General features: G+C 42.4%; 2 protein-coding genes across 2 annotated transcripts in view; one reads left to right on the plus strand and one right to left on the minus strand.

The window, feature by feature from the left end:
- The window catches only part of LOC310859941 (contactin-associated protein-like 4), a gene marked incomplete at both ends in the record, with an annotated part of 126,483 nt that overhangs the window by 19,972 nt on the left and 86,369 nt on the right, over positions 1 to 20,142 (minus strand). The window contains one exon of the mRNA XM_083766708.1: positions 19,271 to 19,489. Coding sequence (XP_083622834.1) covers positions 19,271 to 19,489 — 219 coding nt within the window. The remainder of the gene's footprint in view (positions 1 to 19,270; positions 19,490 to 20,142) is intronic.
- On the plus strand, positions 3,223 to 8,785 carry LOC310860819 (DNA-binding protein RFX2-like; the record flags this gene model as incomplete). The annotated part of the gene is made up of 3 exons (XM_083768009.1): positions 3,223 to 4,936; positions 7,841 to 7,959; positions 8,768 to 8,785. The coding sequence occupies 3 exons, from the start codon at positions 3,223 to 3,225 to the stop codon at positions 8,783 to 8,785; spliced, it is 1,851 nt and encodes a 616-aa protein (XP_083624135.1).

Genomic DNA, 20,142 nt, shown 5'->3' on the forward strand with positions numbered 1-20,142 from the left:
TGGCCTCCCAAAGAAATCAACTGACAAGCTACAACTTGTCCAAAATGCTGCAGCCAGAGTTCTAACAAAAATGTTAATGTGAGACCATATCACTCCAGTTTTAGCCTCCTTACACTGGTCACCTACTGACCTATACCGACAAGCTCAGTACAGGTATTTGTCACTATTCTGTGGGTTGATGACGGCTACCGTTTTGATCGCGATGGAGGTTGCTTGAATTACAGGAGCTGTTGTGTGCGCTGGCTGGATGACTGAAAGGGTGGAAGGCAATGTTCTCACTTTAACATTCTTGGCAAACCCATAGTGCTTTCAGAGCTGTATTCTGGCATCCTACAGTCTTTTGTTCACGCGTGACAATTCTTATTGTCCCCAAAGTTTATAGACTTAACAGCATGTCGTTAAAACGGTCGCACGGTAGCTTTTCAAAGTATCAAGTCCTTGAACTCTGTAATACAGTTTTTCTCACTTATGCAAGCAATTACATTTATCAGAGCTAGCCGAAATACCAAGATCCGAAAATATATTAGCTATAGTGACTAATTTGCATTGTGGAAGAAGTTCTCAGTTATGTTACTACTGTAAAATTAGCATTACCACAATACAGCAATAAAAGTACTTTTAAAAGCTTGTATTCAAAACTTTACTTGAACTAGAGGTTAGCCCATAGAGAACATCTTGAGTTAGCCCATATAAGAAAATGTCTGTTTCTGTCTGCCTTCCCGTGTCCCTTGTATGTCCATATATGGAGATGTCTGTATCTCTCTTTCCTTCCCCCTTATGCCCATATTATATGGAGATCTCTGTGGTCATCAGTATATGCACATATTGGAATTCCCTTTTATGGGCTTATTGGTTGGATCTGCGGTTCTGGACAATTGGATAACTGAACACGTTATTTGGGATGACACCGCAGTTCCAGGAAAACCTCGCCCCCCCCCCCCCCGCTGCTCAGAACACACAAGGACATCCCAGCAAAGGCTTATTTTTTTGGCTTTTTTGCGTGTGGATGTAGGACTATTTCAATAGCTTGGCAGACCTACTGTACAAACTCACAACACAGCGGTTTCTTCTGAGAGGGTGGGCTCCAAGGAGTGAGGGGCGCTCTTATCATACAGACTCATACATCATCTCATTCCGGCCAATCACAATGGATATGAAGAATCAACTGACTGTGAGAAGACGCTAATGTTACTGTTGCCGAATTAGTTTTTTTTTTTTCTAGAAAGACTGTATAAAATATGAGTGACTGTCGTAAACGAATCGATACAGACATCTCCCCGACAATATCGCTGAGACATTTATGTTTGGACCACAATTCTTATGATTTTAAGACCCAATGTTATTCTCCGTAGAGAAAAACTTCCTCGAACCCCTTGGAATCAGGGATGAACGTCAGGACTTCGCGCTCTACTGGATGATTTGTACGATACTGAAGCAGTGGATAACACAACAAAGCTCAACAGACATAAAGAAGGGGGTAAAGGAGGCAGGGTTGGATGCAGAAGGCAGGGATAAAATCCTGAGAGTGCTATGGGAGAATTCCCACCATAATAAATGGCCAGGTAGCGGCATAGCAGGTGGAAATATTAATGTGCAGAATTTAAATGCACGTACATGTTTTGTATGGATAAATGTGTTCAAATGTTTTATTTATTTAAGTTATTTGAAATACTGTTAGTCAGGGGATATTGATAAAATCTGGGAATACATTTCTTACCAAGAATTTTCTTCACCAATGTGTTTGTAAGGGTGTCTACTATCCCACATTGGTTTCTATTTAACCACCCTAGGGGCACTTTTGACAACTGCTGAGGGTACCATTAACAACGAATATAAGGCAAAATTTTCTAAATTTCATTATACTTTAAGTAGCATGTGACGTGTCAAACTAGGGGGTTTTCATGATTCTGAACCCATTCCAAACATTAGTTTTGCATGAAAAACACTCCTTGGGCTAAATTGGTCCATAGTCACTTGCCCCAATGTGCCCAAATGTGTTATTTGTGATAACAGGGGAAGCGCTGTTTTCACGAATATTTGACGATGGGATTCTCAGATTGCATTTGTGATGACGGCTATGGCCGTTTTTTAGCCCAAGGTTTTTTTGTGCAAAATTATTGCTTGGAATGGATTCAGAATCATGAAAACCCACTAGTTTGACACATCACATGCTACTTAAAGCATAATGAAATTTAGAACATTTTGCCTAATTTTGGTTGTTGATGGTACCCCAACTTTCAGCAGCTGTCAAAAAGTCCCTAGGGTGGTTGAATAGAAACCATAGTGGGATATGTTAGTAGACACCTTTACAAACACATTGGTGAAGAAGATTCTTGGTAAGAAATATATTCCCAGATTTGACATTATTCTGATAATATTCCCTGACTATGTAAGTAATCTTTGTAATCAAATGGATTCAGTGTCCTATAAATCAAACCAAAATTCACCAAAGAGTTCACCAGGAGTTTAAATATGTCAATTTCCGGTTTACATTTTGAAATGTGTCAACCCCTCCAATATTGTCCAAATCTGCCAAGCAGTTGCTGAAATATTGTCCATATAGGGGATTATGCTAATTAAATCGTATTATGCTAATTATGAAAATTGCCCAACATATGCAAGTTAGCATCCGGCAGTTTCTAAATGCTGGGGACCCATACTCAACATAAAACTAATAGTCTTCACCACCTGATCAAAGAGCATGTTTGCCTGTCGTATTTGGCTTAATTTGAAACTCCAGCCAAAGTGGTCACACACACATGTTGATCAGATTATGCACCTCTGTTCCCTCTCCCACCATACTCCTTACACCAGACAGCAAGGTCATCAATATCTATCTTTTTTCCCTCTCTCTTGACACTCCCTACACCAGAATAGGTGTCACATGTCTGACATCACAGTACTAACGCTGTGACGTCAGACATCTGTGATTGGTTGTGATGCGTAATCTATGACACGCCTCGGTGGCCAGACAGGGTACTTAAAGTGGACACTGAGGTAGGGGTTATCAGCAGTTGGATCGAGTCCCCATAGTGATTGTATCCGTGGAGACAGTTATTTACCAACGGCCGTAGCAACTCTGTAGCAACAAGCATCAACAAGCAGCGAGCGACTGGAAGTAAGCGAGCAAGTCAGAGAGGGATAAAAGAAAAAGATATGCACAATTTCCATTCTCATTACAAGGCCCTGGCAATGCAGAGCTCAGAGGGAGGTTCGAACTACATGTCCAGCTCGAGCATGCACATGTCCACGTCCGCTCAGGCCGCTTTGATACCAGTGCAGCAGCAGCATAGGTATCAACCCATTGACCAGTACCCATATGAAGGCGGAGAAGAGATTTTCACTAGTACAACCTTTCCACACATCTACCAGCTGTGTGGTCAGGGTGGTGGTGGCTACATTGACTCGCAGACCAGGTCTCAAGTCACCAACAACGTGGAAGTCGAAAACTTCCAAAGATCCTCCGTGATTGCATCTCACAAAAGCACCCAGGACAACATCCATCTGAACTGGTTAAAGGATAACTTGGAGGTAGCCAGGGAGGGGTGTGTGTGCAGATGCTCCTTGTATGGCAACTACCTGCGCCACTGTCAGGGGCAGAAGCTGGAGCCAGTCAATAAACCGTCCTTGGGCAAGCACATTCACTCCGTCTTCCCGGACCTGAAGAAGCGACGTCTTGGCACAAGAGGAAACTCCAGATACCACTACTATGGCATTCGGGTGAAGCCCAACTCGCTGCTCAGCAAGCTGCAGGAGGACCAGGAGTACATGCTCACAGGGAAGCAGCCTATCCACCAGGAGCAGAGTGTGATGGACTGCATGTCGGATCAGTCAGATGGCTCTCAACGCCCCATCAACACCCCAGAGCAGTTAGAAGCATCTCAGAGTCTGCAGCACCTGCAGCAGTACATGAACATTTCTCGTGAGCTACCACAGTTTCCCACCCTTGACCACCTTTGCAGCCAGCTGCTTCCCAAGAAAGACGTAAATGAGCTGCAGACACTCTACAGGAAGAACTGTGAGGCTATTCTGGATGTGGTGAAGAATCTCCAGTTCCACCGCTTCGAAAAGCTGTGGCAGAGCTTCTGGTGTTCAACAGTGCCATCTAGTGACAGAGCCACTGTCAACCCCAACAGCAATGGTGCCATGGGGGGCATGATTCCCAAAGACAACCTGGTGGCTCTATGTAAATATGAACATGTCAGAATGTGGATGAGGAGCTGCGACAGCATCCTTTATGAAGCTATGGTGGAGATCCTCATCCCTAATGTGCTGTGCAAAGTTAACAGTAATCTAATTCGGGACATCCGCAAGTTTGCCAAGAGCGTGGAAGGCTGGACGACCACACCCATGAGAGACTTTCCTCAAGAGGTGGTCTGCAGCAAGGTAGAGGTAGTCAGGGCCTTTTCCCAGATGCTACATCGCTACACCACTTTGAACCACGTGGCCCAGCAAGCCCGCTTCCAGCTCCAGAATGCCTCCACAATGAACAAGCTGCTCGATGACCTCAACAAGGTCGACTTCACTAGCATCCAGAAACAGGCGTCGTGGGTGTGTCAGTGTGACGAGGGCGATGTCCGGAACTTGGAGCAGAACCTCAAAGCGGCACTGCGGCAGCAGAGCTCCGGGGACCAGTGGGCTACCTGGCTAGATGTTGTGGTCTCCCAGGTCCTTAAGCCTGACCAGGACAACAAAAAATGTGTCGAGGACGCACGCCAGTTCCTCCTTAAATGGTCCTTCTACAGCTCCATGGTAATCAGGGACGTCACTCTGCGCACCTCCCCCACTTCCGGCACCTGCCACCTCATCCGTATGCTCTACGATGAATACATGCTCTACCTAGTGGAGCGCTGGGTGGCCAAGGACACCAAGCAAATGGTCATTGCTGTCATTGGGGAGTTCAATAAGCTTAGCTGCACCGGGACAGATTACACAAGTGAGTGACCTTGGCAGCAATGCCGATGTGTCCCAAGGGTCTGTTAAGAGGAAGAGGATGGAGATCCGAGCACAGTGCAGCAGCTGTTTCATCTAGTAGCCTAACTAGCGCAGCCCAGAAACTATCCCTGCAGAAATAGGGTCTCTAGTGCAGGGGTGCCCAAACCGAGACCAAATGAGAATGTGACATTTTGTGTCTCCCTGGGACCTGAATATACGGAGACCTAATCACTTATTATGTCCGATCATTTATGTCCTTAAAAATGTTTTTTTTTTCATCCCATACCGGCTGGCCGGCCGTCGGTCAATGTTGCCATGCTCATGCCACCATGACTCAGCCATTATAATAATAATAATAAACTTTATTTATATAGCACCTTTCATACATAAATGCAGCTCAAAGTGCTTTACAGAGCAGAAAAGATAATAAAAACAAAACAAAACAGCATTAAAACAGGCAAGCAGTTAAAACAATAGGACAATGGTACAAAGATAAGAACAGATAAAATAAGGCAACGACATTAAAAACAAGCAGAATAAAATAAATAAAATAAATAAATAAAGATCACTTAAAAGCAATGTTGTAGAGGTGGGTCTTAAGCTGAGCTTTAAAAATGTCTACAGAGGCTGCCTGACGAAGGTACAGTGGGAGCTTGTTCCATGCCGACGGCCCGTAGAAGCAAAAAGCTGCTTCCCCGTATTTTTTAGTTGCCATTTTTTTAGGCAAAGCGAGCAGGCCAGCAGTGGAAGACCTTAGGGGCCGATTTGGGACATATTTAGGGAGGCAGTCATGTAGGTAGGAAGGTGCGAGACCATTGAGAGCTTTATAGACAAGTAAAATAAATTTAAAATCAATCCTAAAAACAACAGGAAGCCAGTGCAGTGATGCCAAAACTGGAGTAATATGTTCTCTCATCTTAGTTCTAGTTACAACTCTAGCTGCTGCATTTTGGACAAGTTGTAGTCTGTCAGTTGTTTTCTTAGGCAGTCATGACAAGAGCGCATTGCAGTAGTCAAGCCGAGAAAAAACAAAGGCGTGGATTAGCGTTTTTGCATCGTCCAAGGACAAATAGGCTCTGATTCGTGCAATATTTAAGGTGAAAAAAGGCAATCTTGGTAACATGATTAATGTGTGAATTAAAATTAAATTCAGAATCAATAATAACCCCCAGGTTCTTTACTGTACTGTTACTTTCTACAGTCAGGTTGCCAAGTCTGCTTATTATTGATTATTTCTGCTCGCTAGAACCGATTATGAGAACTTCTGTCTTATCCTCATTTAGCTTGAGAAAGTTCTCACTCATCCAACATTTGATGCTAGACAGACAGGTCAACAGCGGGTCTAAAGCACAGGGATCATCTGGGGCCACAGAAAGATATAGTTGGGTATCATCAGCATAGAAATGATCATATAAGGAGTTTCCAATGCAGCTCTGCCCAAATATGTAGTGTGTTGTGTAACCATGGCAGGTGCATACAACTTATGGGCATATACTTATGACATCTCCATATATGGGCATATCAATCGGATAGATGTGAAGGCTGAAATCCTTTAGGACTTTTTTCACTCACTTCACACGCGTGTGATTATTATATTTATTTTATGTTTTCTTCACAGCCATGCACATTAAAACTGCACTGCCAAATTAAAGTTTGACCCTTCGGAAATTGTTATCTTAGAAGTCATCATGCAAGGTGATTAGGTATCATGAGTCTTTTGATTGATTGATTGATTGAAATATTTATTAACAGTTTGTAGAATTTACAGTACATTTTAAGCACAAACTCAATACAAAGACTGTCAACTGTGAGTGGACGACCCAATTAAGCATTACACTTGTTTACAACAGGGTCCACATTGTTCAATTCATCAAAACATTTAAAGACATACAGACATTTAGAGACATACAAATAGACATTTCTATGTAGCTAAAGTACAGAACAGGAATTCATCATATGGGAAGCAAAAAAGGGAAAAGATACAATATACAGTGAGGGAAAATGGGGGGGGGGGGGGGGGGATTCAGATTTTACAGAGGCCAGTTTCTAATTGCAGCCATCCGTAGGTGCCCTTTGAGAGCGGTTTTGAAGGAGTCAAGGGATTCACATGTCTTAATGACTGTTGGTAGGGCGTTCCACATTTTGGTGGCATAGGAGCGAAAATAATTTAGTCCCTTGTTTGTGCCGAATCTGGGTTGTACATGGTTTGTTGCACTCCCTCTGGTGTTGTGGTTGTGGACTTCGTTTACATTAAGGAAGTATTTAGACAGGTACATGGGTATCTTGGTGGTGTATCGAATCTTGTGGACCAGACCCATTGCAAGATGCTGTACTCTGTCATCGACCCTAAGCCATCCCAGCCTGTGAAAGTGGGCAGGGGTGAGGTGGGTTCGGGGGGTGAGGCCAAGTAGGAGCCTGACTAGTTTGTTTTGGGAGGTCTGGAGCCTTGTTTTAAGGGCCTTTGAGGTGCTGTGGTACCAAGAGGTGGATGCATAGTCAAAGAAACCTTGTACGAGGGCTCCTGTTAAGGTGTTTTTGCTGACCAGTGAGGAGATCCTGTAAAGGAATCTTGTTCTTTGATTGACTTTTTTGATTACGTTGGTGGCCATTTTATCACCGGAAAGATTGGCCTCCAGGATGGAACCTAGGTAGGTAATTTCATCTTTTCGTGTGATAATATTGTCACCCACTCTAACCAAGAAGCCATCTGCCTTGCTGAGTTTACTATTTGATCCGAAGAGGATGGATTCAGTTTTTCCCAGGTGTAAAGATAGTTTGTTATCAGCGAGCCAGGTGCAGATTCTACCGAGTTCAGAGCTGAGGGTCTTTTCAACCTGCAGTTTGTTCCTGTCCGAGACCAGCAGTGCTGAGTCATCTCCCCTCATTGTGCTGTATCGCCCTCCAGGAACTCTCGGGAACTTCCTGGAAGAACTAGACTCTCTGATCAGCTCGTTTCCGGAAGATGGCACCCCTCTGATTCTACTGGGGGACTTCAACCTTCCTACCGCAGAGAAATATCTTCCCGTTACATCCCTTCTGGCCTCATTTGACCTCTCCCTATCTCCCTCCCCTCCCACTCACAAGGCTGGTAATGTTTTGGACCTTGTGTTCTCCAGAGCCTGCTCTCCCTCCACACTCTCTGTTACCCCCTCAACTAGGTCTGACCACCACTTCATAACCTTCTCCCTCTCTCTCTCCACCCTCCCGCCTAAACCTATTAACCCTCCGAACGTCACCTCCCGATGCAATCTCAAGTCCCTAAACCCCTCCTCCCTCTCATCCTCTATTCTCTCCTCTCTACCCTCCCTGGAGTCCTTCCTCTCCCTCTCACCTGACACTGCAACCTCATCCTTTCTCTCCTCTATCTCATCTGCATTCGACCAACACTGCCCGCTCTCATCCAGGCCAGCTCGCTCATGTCCACCGGCTCCCTGGCTATCTGAAACTCTCAGATCTGAACGAACACCTCTAAGGGCAGCCGAAAGAAAGTGGCACAAGACGAAGCTACAAGATGACCTTTCACACTTTCACTCACTCCTCTCTGCCTTTGCCCACTCACTAACCACTGCTAAAACCTCTTTCTACCACACCAAGATCCAATCCTGTACCTCTAACCCAAGGAAGCTCTTCTCCACTTTCACCTCCCTCCTTAAACCCCCTCCCCCCACTCAACCTTCATCCCTCACTGCTGATGTTTTTGTCAACTACTTCGAGAAGAAGGTTGATGATATCAGCAGCTCCTTTCCTCCCCTCCCACATAAAGTAGCATCCGACTCAACCAACACTAACCCCAACATACCATGCATGTCCTCCTTCTCTCCTCTTTCCCCAGACGAGGTTCTACAACTAGTGACATCCTCTAGACCCACCACCTGCCCTCTTGACCCTGTCCCGTCTCCAATCTTCCAAACCATCGCACCTGATCTGCTCCCCTGTAATTGTATTGTATGTAGTCATAGCACGCCATAGTACACATATATAGCATAGTAGTAAAGATGTATAGTTTATATGTATAGTGTATGTATAGTTTCACTATATAAATATTCCACTGTTACTTTCTTAGCTTACGCATGTTTCATGATAAATGCTTTTTAAGTGATGTATTCCCATGCTTTGTTCTTGCTTAAATGTAAGTCGCTCTGGATTAAGAGCGTCTGCTAAATGCCTAAATTGTAAATTGTAAATTGTCATCTGCGAACAGGAACAAGTTGCAGTCACAAGCTGAAGTCATGTCGTTAACATAAATTAGGAACAGTAAAGGCCCTAGTATGCTTCCTTGTGGGACGCCACAGCTCACTGGGAGGGGAGGGGACAGTGTTCCGTTCACCTCCACCATCTGTTCTCTCCCCTCCAGGTAGGATTGCATCCAGCTCACTGATGTGCTATCAAAACCAATAGCTTTAAGCTTGTTAACCAGTATGGAGTGGTTCACGGTGTCAAAAGCCTTTTGGAGGTCCAGCATGACCATGCCGCAGTATTTTCCAGCATCCACCTCGTGTTTGATGTGATCGCTCAAATAGAGGAGGCATGTGTCAGTGGAGTGGGATGTTCTGAAACCAGATTGGAACTCGTACAGCAATTTATTAGAGGCAAGATACTTTTCAACCTGTCCCTGTTTGATGGAGAGGTTAACTATGTGGGTGATGACTGGAGCTATGGAAAAGGCTGAGTCTCTGAGAAATTTGGAGGGAATATTGTAATGGCCAGTGGCCTTGTGGGGTTGGAGGGCACTCAGTTTTTTAAGTACCTCCTCGGTTGTTACCATTGTCATTTTAAAATCATCTTTACAAACACCAAGGTTTTTGTAGAAGGCTTTGATGTGCTCTACACCAAAACGCCCAGAGTGGGAGGGCAGTTTGCTAACCAGCTTTGTTGCAATGTTTGTAAAGAAGATGTTCAAGTGGTTGGCTACATCGAGTTTGTCAGTGATGAGGGTGTTATTCGATTTGATGTTTATGTTAGTAAACCTGGTTTTTAGTTTCCGACCACAGCCTAGTTGATTGTTTAGTAACTTCCATAGCTCCCGAGGATTGTTTTTGATTTCCTCGGCTTTATCATTGATAAAGTTACATTTGGCTGATTTGGTCATGGCAATTACACTGTTTCTTAGCTTGTTACACTGGGCTTTTAGGTTGCACAGTTTGGTTTGGAGATCACTGTCGAAGCGCTTGCACTTGGCTAGTTTGGACTTGCATTTAAGAAGTTCAGAGCATTTGTTGTCTCTGGCTTTCATTGCAGTCAGTATGTCCGAATTCATCCATGGCTCCGAGCGGGTTTTGACCCTGACGGTTCTCAAAGGAGCCATGATTTTTAGTACTGATGTAAATTTGGTTTTAAAGCCAAGCCATGCTTCTTCGACTAGTGAGCTCCTGAGCACATCGGACCAATCCAGATTCTCCAGTTCAAGGTTAAAGGCCTCACTAGAGTAGGTTTTGAGGTCCCTAGATATGACTGTTTTGTGACAGTCAAACTTTAGTTTTTGTATTTTGCGGGTACAGAAAATCATAAAATGATCACTGAGCCCACATACAATAACCCCTTTCTTTGGCCCAGGACATGTGCAGAGAGATCGCAGAACAATAGTTCTGACCAAGGGAGTAAAACCCCAGGATGGGAATAGCTGTCAGAGAATAATAAAACAGAACTGTGATGGTTTCAGCCATGTTAAGCAGCAGCATTCATACAGAACATATTTTCTGAAGCCCATTATTCACATTAGACAACATAATAGAACATTGTTAGTCTAAACTTATCAATATGACTATAACAACAATGGTTGATTCATTAAGTATTAACACATAAACTGCCAGGTATTAATTAATGAATGCTTCCAAAACCGCCAGTCTACCAGAACCCAAAACACGATCGTCGTTTATTTCAAAAGATTTTGTGGCCGCGATCGTTCTTTGGTTGCCGTTGAATAAAGCTTGTTTTGACCAGGGACGCAGTCTAGGAAAGCAATCCGAGATACATGCATGTATTTGGATCTGATAACGTAGAGGCGTACGGCAGGTGAAGATTTCACTTCCGGTTAATTTCCTGGTGTATCTGTTGCTTAGCAACCTGCAGCCATGCAAGAGCAAAGAGCACAATCTCATAAACCACGGAAAAGACCACATGACATACCTTTACGTCATCAGTGCTTAACCGCTGTATTCGACTTGGCGTAAATTTACGTCAACGGCAGTGTATTTACTATCTTTTATAATATTGTATAACTAATAATGTTAGGGACACCCATATATAAGTGGCAGATATTCTATGCTTTCCGTCACCTGGTGAAATGTACTCACAATGCACTCAACAAAATTCTCGGGTATGGACTAGTAATAACAAATAATAAATCTAGTTGCAAGAAGCTATAAGACGGGGTCAAGCCCGACAGCACTTAATTGCCCAAACTGCGAATAATGGCGGAACCTGTATGAAAACAATATAAGGTGTCTTCGTCCCTTTGGGCTTGGACCCTAACTATAGCTAATCTTCAAGCTCACAACACAATGTGATGTGTTGTGAGCTTGTAGATTGGTCCTCAAATTCTTGGTCCATATTTGGAACTTCTATAGAGATCGGATCGCTGAAGGCATCAGTATATGCCCATATGCTCATACAGTAAATGAGGAAAAACACAGGTTACATAATATGGACATGTGATGTAATATCATGTCACACATCAAGAAAGATGTATGTATATATAATGGCATCTCGACCTAATATCTTGCAGTTTGGCACCAGCATCAACGGTTTTATCTGAATATAACCAGCTAATAGTCTAAAGAACAGCTTCCTCAGATATAATGGATGGTGTTGTAGAGACTCGCTATGGTGGCTATGAGGGGCCAGATTCCATGTATGTGAAGTTGACCTCTTCAGATGGCCATGACTTTGTTGTGAAAAAGGATCACGCCTACATCTCTGCCACCATCAAAGCCATGCTGAGTGGGCCAGGTGAGGTTGCAGATGATGAAGTCAATGAAGTGAACCTGAAGGAGATCCCCTCTCATATCCTGTCTCAAGTCTGCAAGTTCTTCTACTACAAGAAGCGTTACTCCAACCAGGTTGGCGATGCTCCAGAAGCTCCAGAATTTGAGATTAAGAAGGAAGTCGCACTGGACCTGCTCATGGCTTCAAATTTCTTGGATTGTTAAAAAGAAGAGAGAGAATGAAACTAAATGTCATTCTCCATCAGGTAACTGTTGGAGCCTGAAATTTGAAACATGATGTCAGGCGCCATCAGTTACCCCAGCCAGAAGGTGACGAATGTTGTTACCCCAGAACTCCAACGGAAAGATGTTAGTTCATAAAAGATCATGGAGGAGGAACAGGGGAGCTATCGGAGCAGAAGAGACTGAAGGCTTTTGGGGAAGACATCTAGATAACAAAAGAGGCAAAAGATGGTGGATGTGAGGGGGGACATCCTGGGCAACCAACCCCTGTCCTGAAACAAAGGCAATCAGTGACCTGGAAGCCCGGGCCACCAGGTACTGTACATAATAGCGGAGAGGAGAGGGAAACAAATGGAGGCGACAGAGTCCAGGAAACCCACCACCCCTCAACTGTTTGGGAAACATCCCTCAGAGAGTGGACAAGGCAGAGCTCAAGGTTCTTCGAGCCATTTCAGTACATGAGCTCATTATCAAGAATGGTGGGATGCCACATTTTTTTTTAAGATCGCCATTTAGTCATTATGCCAAATCGTCCCCATGTACTTATTTTCAGAATAGTCCATGGCACATGGGGCAATTGATAAAAGATAAAATAAAAAAGTAACAACAAAAACAAATAATTGATTCTACAAAAAGGGGAAAAAACAACTACAGTCTACACTATAGACAGTCTACAGTGTAGACTCGTCTTAATAAAAATAAAAAAAATAATAATAATAATGGTAATAATAATAATAACAACAATAATAATAACAATTATAAATAACTAATATTTTTTGTAATGTTCTAAACATTTTAGGACATAATTGTTGCCAAATAATGCCCATGTATGGTGCTATGGCTGAGCATTGATTAACAGGTGTGCCATGCTCAAACTGTGAGACAGAACTGGTGCCGAAATGAGTGAAATGGAGAGAGGGGGAGACAGAGAGAGGAACGGAGAAACTCTGTCACATACTTTGGGTATGTCATATCCCTGAACGGGTAATGGATTATCAGTCACAATACAAAAATGATTTATCTTAAAGCCTGAAAACCACACAGTGATTTTCAGACTTTGGTAGACATTAATTTCAGTAATTATATATAGCATATATATTTTGATTAATTCAACAAAGATCTGTTAAAATATTCATTTTAATGAATATAATTGTGGAAACCACATACTGTTTTTTTAAATGGTCTGTACAGGGGGGAAAGATTAAAAGGTAATCCTATGTTTTCGGTAGTGACAAATTTTGGGAGAGTAAATATATTTAAAAAAATCACACCCGTGTGAAGTGAGGGGCGCTAATAAAGTCTAACTCATGTTGATTAGGTGATGTAATAGTGAACCATTAAACCTATATATATATATATATATATATATATATATATAATATATATATACATAAGGGGCTAGCGGCAAGCGCCCCTCAAAAATATGAAAATACAATACACCTTTATGTGTCCCTTAGATCTGGTGCAACATGAATATGGTAAAAGTTTTTCTGAAATAGCATATGTCACAGAATTTCCAACTCTGAATTCGAACCAATTCGGTAGAATGGCATTATGTTTTTGGCCCTTTTATGCCCATATGTGGAGTTCTTTGTCAGGCATGCCCAAATATGGAGTCTATGCAGATGTCAGAACATCATTGTGATGTCAGAACAATCATTGTGATGTCAGAACAGGCCAGCTCCATATATGGAGATATAGGGGTGATCCCTGAGGGCTTTTGTGCCGGTTCTGGACAACCGGCTATGGGCTATCTGACGGACTCGACACTGGGCACTGCACTCCCGGTGGGGGTGTGGAACGCGTGTCGAATTTGAAGTCGGTGTGGTGAACCGTGGATTACAGACATACGTGATACATTGGTCATAAGGGGGCCGGCTTAACGGTCCAGGCATCTTGGCTGGTAATCCAGCATGACAGTGCGTTGCGGGTTCGAGTCCCGATCCCAACAAACTTTGCTGTGTGTCTTCCCCCCATCTCTCTCCCTGTTTCCTGTCTACCTAATGTGATCTATCAATAAAGGCAAAAAAGCCCCAAAAATATCTTTAAAAAAAGCAGAGGCCAGCTCCATATATGGAGATCTAGGGGTGATCAGAACATCAGTGTGATGTCAGAACAGGCCAGCTCCAAAAATAAATTGTAAGGGAGTGGGCAAGGCAATTTAATCAGAATTGTTATAATGATGATAAATGATACTATATACTGATGCCTAACTTCTAATGAAAATATCAATGAAAAAAAAGAGAACAGGCCAGCTCCATATTTGGAGATCTGGGGTGGATCTGGATTTGGGCCCTGTCCCGGAGCCTGGGCAGAGGCTTATGTGCTGGTTCTGGACAACCGTGGGTCGACACCGGGGACTGCACTCCCTGTGGTGGTGTGGTGTGTGTCAAATTTGAAGTTGGTGGGGCGAACGGTTCTCTGGATTGCAGACATGTATACAGAGATAGATACCGGTAGTTAGATTAGATAAATATATGAACTAATAGTGAAGTGAGGGACGCTCTTATCATCGTACATCATCATGACGTAAAATAAACACGATGTCTATTTGCTCAGACACTGACGTAAAATTGTCCATTCATTGTCAATGGGAATTTAATGTTTGTGTAGGACAAAGTTTGTGCACACAAGGAAAAATACTGTGGGTGCTCAAACTCAAATCCCCGAACGGGTATGGACTATAGTTAACTTAAATTAAAGTTAATAGCACATCTTACATTTCATTCTGTATCACATACATGCTCCCTCTCATGCCAAATTGTAGGAAATAAAGTAACTTAATTGAACAGTAGTACAATAGTACTACAGTAGTTCATAAATACACCAAGGCTTACTATTTTAAATGTGAATTTACTCCTTTATGAATCTTAAAAATCACACCCGTGTGACGTGAGGGGCGCTAATATATTAAAGTCTAACTCATGTTGATTAGGTGATGTAATGGTGATGTAAAACAAACGGTGCCAACACAAACATTAAACGCCATTAACAATAATGAGACAATATGACGTAATGAGGCACATTTTCCATTTTCACATTTGATTTTCCCTTCATTGTCAATGGCGTTTACAAAACAAACATTAAACCTGTAACCTGTAAAGACAAACATTAAACCTGTATATGCTTTGTGTTGCCACAAATCTCCGTCATATTTGGCAGACATTTGACCTAATTTCTCCTTTCATTCATTGTCAATGGCAAATATGAGACATGTGGAGACAAAAGCTATATAAAGGAGGGGCTAGTGCCCCTCAAAAAAAGGCAGCAGTGTACTTTGCAGTATAATTATTGGAATAGCTATCTGCCCAATCGTACGTTTATTTACGCAGGTTTAGAAGTTATGCCTAATTGCGCACATTGTTGCACTTTACAAGGCTATCTTGATGGAGGAAAATCACTGCTGCCAGGATCACTGGAGTCTCCTTTAATATCAATATACTTCAGTTCACTATACCAGCTCTCTGAAGATGCCAATAACCTCCACTGTAACGGTGTGTGCCGTTTAGTTTGTCGTTTACGAATTGGACGTTTTATGTAATGAGATTAATTTGCATTGAAATGGGCAAAGCTTGTGCCACATAATTTATGTGCAAAGCTTCCGGTCTTACTTAAGGTTTAGAGGTTTGAGGTTTAGGTTAGGTTTAACAGAGCACCTAAATACCCTGAGGGTAATATTAAACATGACACTGGCACATACACAAACCGTGTCATTACATCTATGCCATTCAGAGAGGCCTATAGAGCGCCGCAGTCCCTCCCCCTTTCAGAACAACGAACGGCCCAGGAAATGAAATGCAATGCATTCTGACCATAGGATTTTCTTTAAGTATTTATTTAAAGACGGTTACGCCGCGGACAAAGCCAACTCGGATCGTGACAAATCATGACAATGAACACAATATTTTGGGCCGATCAAATCATTAGAAAGAAGAAAATAAAGGCAGGAGACAACACTATTTGTTTCATTTTTCTTCTTATAAATTATTTGATCGGCCCAAAACATTGTGTTCATTGTCATGATTTGTCACGATCCGAGTTGGCTTTGTCCGCGGCGTAACCGTCTTTAAATAAATACTTAAAGAAAATCCTATGGTCAGAATGCATTGCATTTCATTTCCTGGGCCGTTCGTTGTTCTGAAAGGGGGAGGGACTGCGCCGCTCTATTGGCTAACACATTCAACTAATAAATATTCACCTCAATTCCTCTGCCCAATCCCATCATTGTTTGCTTATTGGCTGATTCTTCCTCCAAAATGTGCTTCCTATATGAACTGACATCCATAATATTTGCAGACAGATACAGGCTCATGGATTTTCTGTTGTCACTGCTGCTTTTCTATTAGATTAGGTTCTCAACATGTGGGCTCTGAGGATATTGCAAGTGTTCCCCCAAATAATTGTCAAAATACTAAGATGTTATTGATATAACATTAATATTAAAAATCACTTATCATCGTACATCATCATGCATCATCTCATAAATAACTGAATTTATGTTATTGGTTAGCCGATTTGCTCGTCTACTTATGATGTAAAGTTTCCCTTCATTGTCAGTCAATGGGATTTAATGTTTGTGTTGCCACAAATGTACGTCATATTTGGCGGACATTTGACCAAATTTCTCCTTTCATTGTCAATACCAAATATTGTGTGGGGACAAAAGCTGTATATAGGAAGGGCTAGCGCCCCTCAAAAATTTACTGTATTGTAGCCTACTGTACAGTAGTTGAGAATGCACTCAATTACAGTACAGGTGAAAATGTCTGTCAACAAAGTATCCAACAGGATATGCTTTTCCTCTTCTGAATAATTAGTAGGCCTATCAATAATAATAGTGAAAATAGCAAATCAGCTATTGCCACTATTTGAAATGGGGCTTAATTCATAATGTACATTTTCCCTGCCTAGAAATGTCAAAAGTGATTGATTAAATGATTGATTGAATACTTTATTGGCAGAAATGTAATCAGTACAGGGTACAGTCAAACACACGTCCAAAGGGATCACCGAAAAAGTCTTTGTGGTCTTCTGGGTATATTCAATTCATAACGTGACATGAAAAATAACAACAAAATTCAAATCATCATAAAAGGTAAAAAAAAAAAAAAACTATACTATACTAATAACTACTATAATAAAAATATGTACAAGTTGGGGAACATCATTTCCTCTCCCTTTGGCATGCTAAAAGGTGATTTTCAGGCCTGTTTTAAAAGACGCCAGGGACTGTCCATGACTGTTGGTCTGGGACATAGTACCATGAAGGTTATACGGGCAGGAAAGAACACCAGACCCTCCAGTCAACACAGGAGCAGACTGTGCTCAGGCAAGCACAGAGAATAATAATCGGACTCATCTCATATGTATTCTCCATGTCGAGAATGAGCTCGTAGCGTGCTTCCTGACGATACAGAGTACCCCAATGTAAACTCAACCGTTTACTTTTTTTTTTTTTTACCTCAATGAAACATTTAAATAATGTTGCTTGAGGCTACAATTAAGTTTTGTGCGATATAGCTCCCTGGTGTTCTTAGCGTTCTTATCACAAGTGGTTGTGTAAAATGCGCAAGAAGTGAATTATGTGTAATGTGTAGTGTGGTTGTGATTTGCTACACTATGTGCTGCTTTGTTTTTTATGTTGTTTTATTACTCTATTACTCTATGGGGGCAGCTACACAATAAAATCATTATGGTACTTTAACTCTGAAGAGTATGGCCTGTAAGGGTCCATTTGGTTATATTTGTACACAGTGTTGTCAAAATATTACACTAATATACTACTTATTACTTTTAAAAAAAGGAATAAAGGTACACTACTTATTACTCCCTGAGAAAAGTAACTAGTTACTTATTACTTATTACTTTTTTCTCTCGCCTCCAGTAATTGCATAGTGTGTCCCCAAAAGTCTTACTTTGCATTTTCAACATTAGCAGTCCCCCCTCCCCTATTCTGCAGTGTTTATTTAACTCTAAAAAGTGTACTGTATAGTGTATACATGATGATGGGTCCATTTGTACACTCATTTGAATTAAATTAACACTATAAGACTTTTACTGTGTATGAATTAATTAATTACAGTCTAAAGTGTTTGATATTTGAAGTAGATTCTTTCGATGTGGAATATAGCTTCTTCCCTATGCACAACTTGTAGCGGACAATAATGTTCTTCTCATCTCGATCGCGGACATACTAAAAAAAATGCGAATACTTCCAAGTATTGAATGTTATAACGCTTTGTTGTGCCGGTGTTTCTGTCTCCTCCACGCTTAGTTTGTTTACGTCTCTTCTCTCTAACAGTGCAGTCTAACGAGTTACACACAGTCACACACTAGTTTAAGGTTGTTCCGTGTTCCGAACCGTTTAAGGCCCTCCCCTCTGCATCCGATACTTCACACATACAGTACGTACCGACGTTTCGGTATCCGCTCTAGAGTCTAGATCTAGAGCGGATCAGCAGCCTGCAAAGCAACTTGACCCCTATCCAGTCTACCATTATAAATAAACACTCAAACCCACAGTTCCACCAAGGCTCGTGAAAATAGTAATAATATTACTTTTGGAAAAAAGTAAATGTAATATTACTCAAAATGTGAAAGTAACTAGTTAAGTTACATATTACTGGAAAAAAGTAATAATATTACTGAAAGTAGTATATTACTTAAGTTACTTGACAACACTGTTTGTACACACTTCAAAGACTCTGAACAATCTGCATATTGTAGATTGGGAAGCAGAGAGTTTGCATTTTTCTCATACAAGAGAAAGAGGCTGCAATCGAAAAAGTTTACACTACACTGCAGCTTACTTTCAGAGGAAGAGGAGAGATGATAACAAAATATCCTCTGTTCCCTTATCACGAAGATTTTTATCAAGACAGAAGGGCTATGGGGTGTACAGTGCGTATATATGCAATGCATGCATGTGTGAGACCACTGCTATTCCAATTGCAGAAAATCTGAGGGAGAATCTGAAAACACACACACACACACACACACACACACACACACACACACACACACACACACACACACACACACACACACACACACACACACACACACACACACACACACACACACACACACACACACACACACACACACACACACACACACACACACACACACACACACACACACACACACACACACAAAATGTTTCCCACCTATGAATAATTGGCTGTTGAGTTGCAGATGGATGTGTCCGTCTGTGGGAGCCTCCTGCGTGGCAACGGGGTGAGCATCGATGCGGAGCGACGCCTCCTTGACGTTGCGCTCGGCTCGCACGCTGTGCCACCTGTTGTCGTTTAGCGGCGCGCTGGCTACCACGCGCACCGCCAGCGGCCCGTTCCCCACATCAAAGGAGAAGAGCACCTCTGTGGAGGCTTGACGATGGAGGACAAGGGGAATGTAACAGAGAGGTGCATAGGGAGGGGGAGAGAGGTGTACGCGTGTGCGACGGGTACAGAAGTACGGGTTTGGATGGGGAAGAGGGGAATTGGAGGGAACACACAGACAGAATTTAAAGAGTAATGGGGGGAAGTCGGGTTGAAGTGATGGTGGGGCGGGGGGGATGGGGTGATGTGAGGACAAAAGGAAGAGAGTCACACATCATTGCTGTGTGGACCATTTTAATTGCGGTGTGATTGTCTCGGCAGAGTTGGTTTGACTCTGCGCCGTCAAATAATGACTGACTGATGAGCAAACGTACTCTGACATGGTGAGATAATTGTGTCCCCTGAGGAGAGAGACACTGACTACACTTCATTGGTTAAACTCATGGCTGGATGGCTCAGCTCACAGCGGCAGACTGAGATTGACGTGCTGGAACAACATCACAGACCTCACGTCTTTTCCCGTTTGGACTCCCTGATAAGGACTCACCTGACTGGAGAATGGAGATCGACAGCTCTTTAAACTCAATACCAAAAGTGAAATTGCCTTAAAACATAACGATAATGATAAGGATAATGACGGAAGAGGTAGCGTTGAGGTATACTCATGGCCAACTTGGTTAAAGTGACATTGTGCATACATT

This window comes from Protomyctophum parallelum (assembly GCF_964188405.1).
Source record: "Protomyctophum parallelum genome assembly, chromosome: 6".
Lineage (NCBI taxonomy): Eukaryota > Metazoa > Chordata > Actinopteri > Myctophiformes > Myctophidae > Protomyctophum > Protomyctophum parallelum.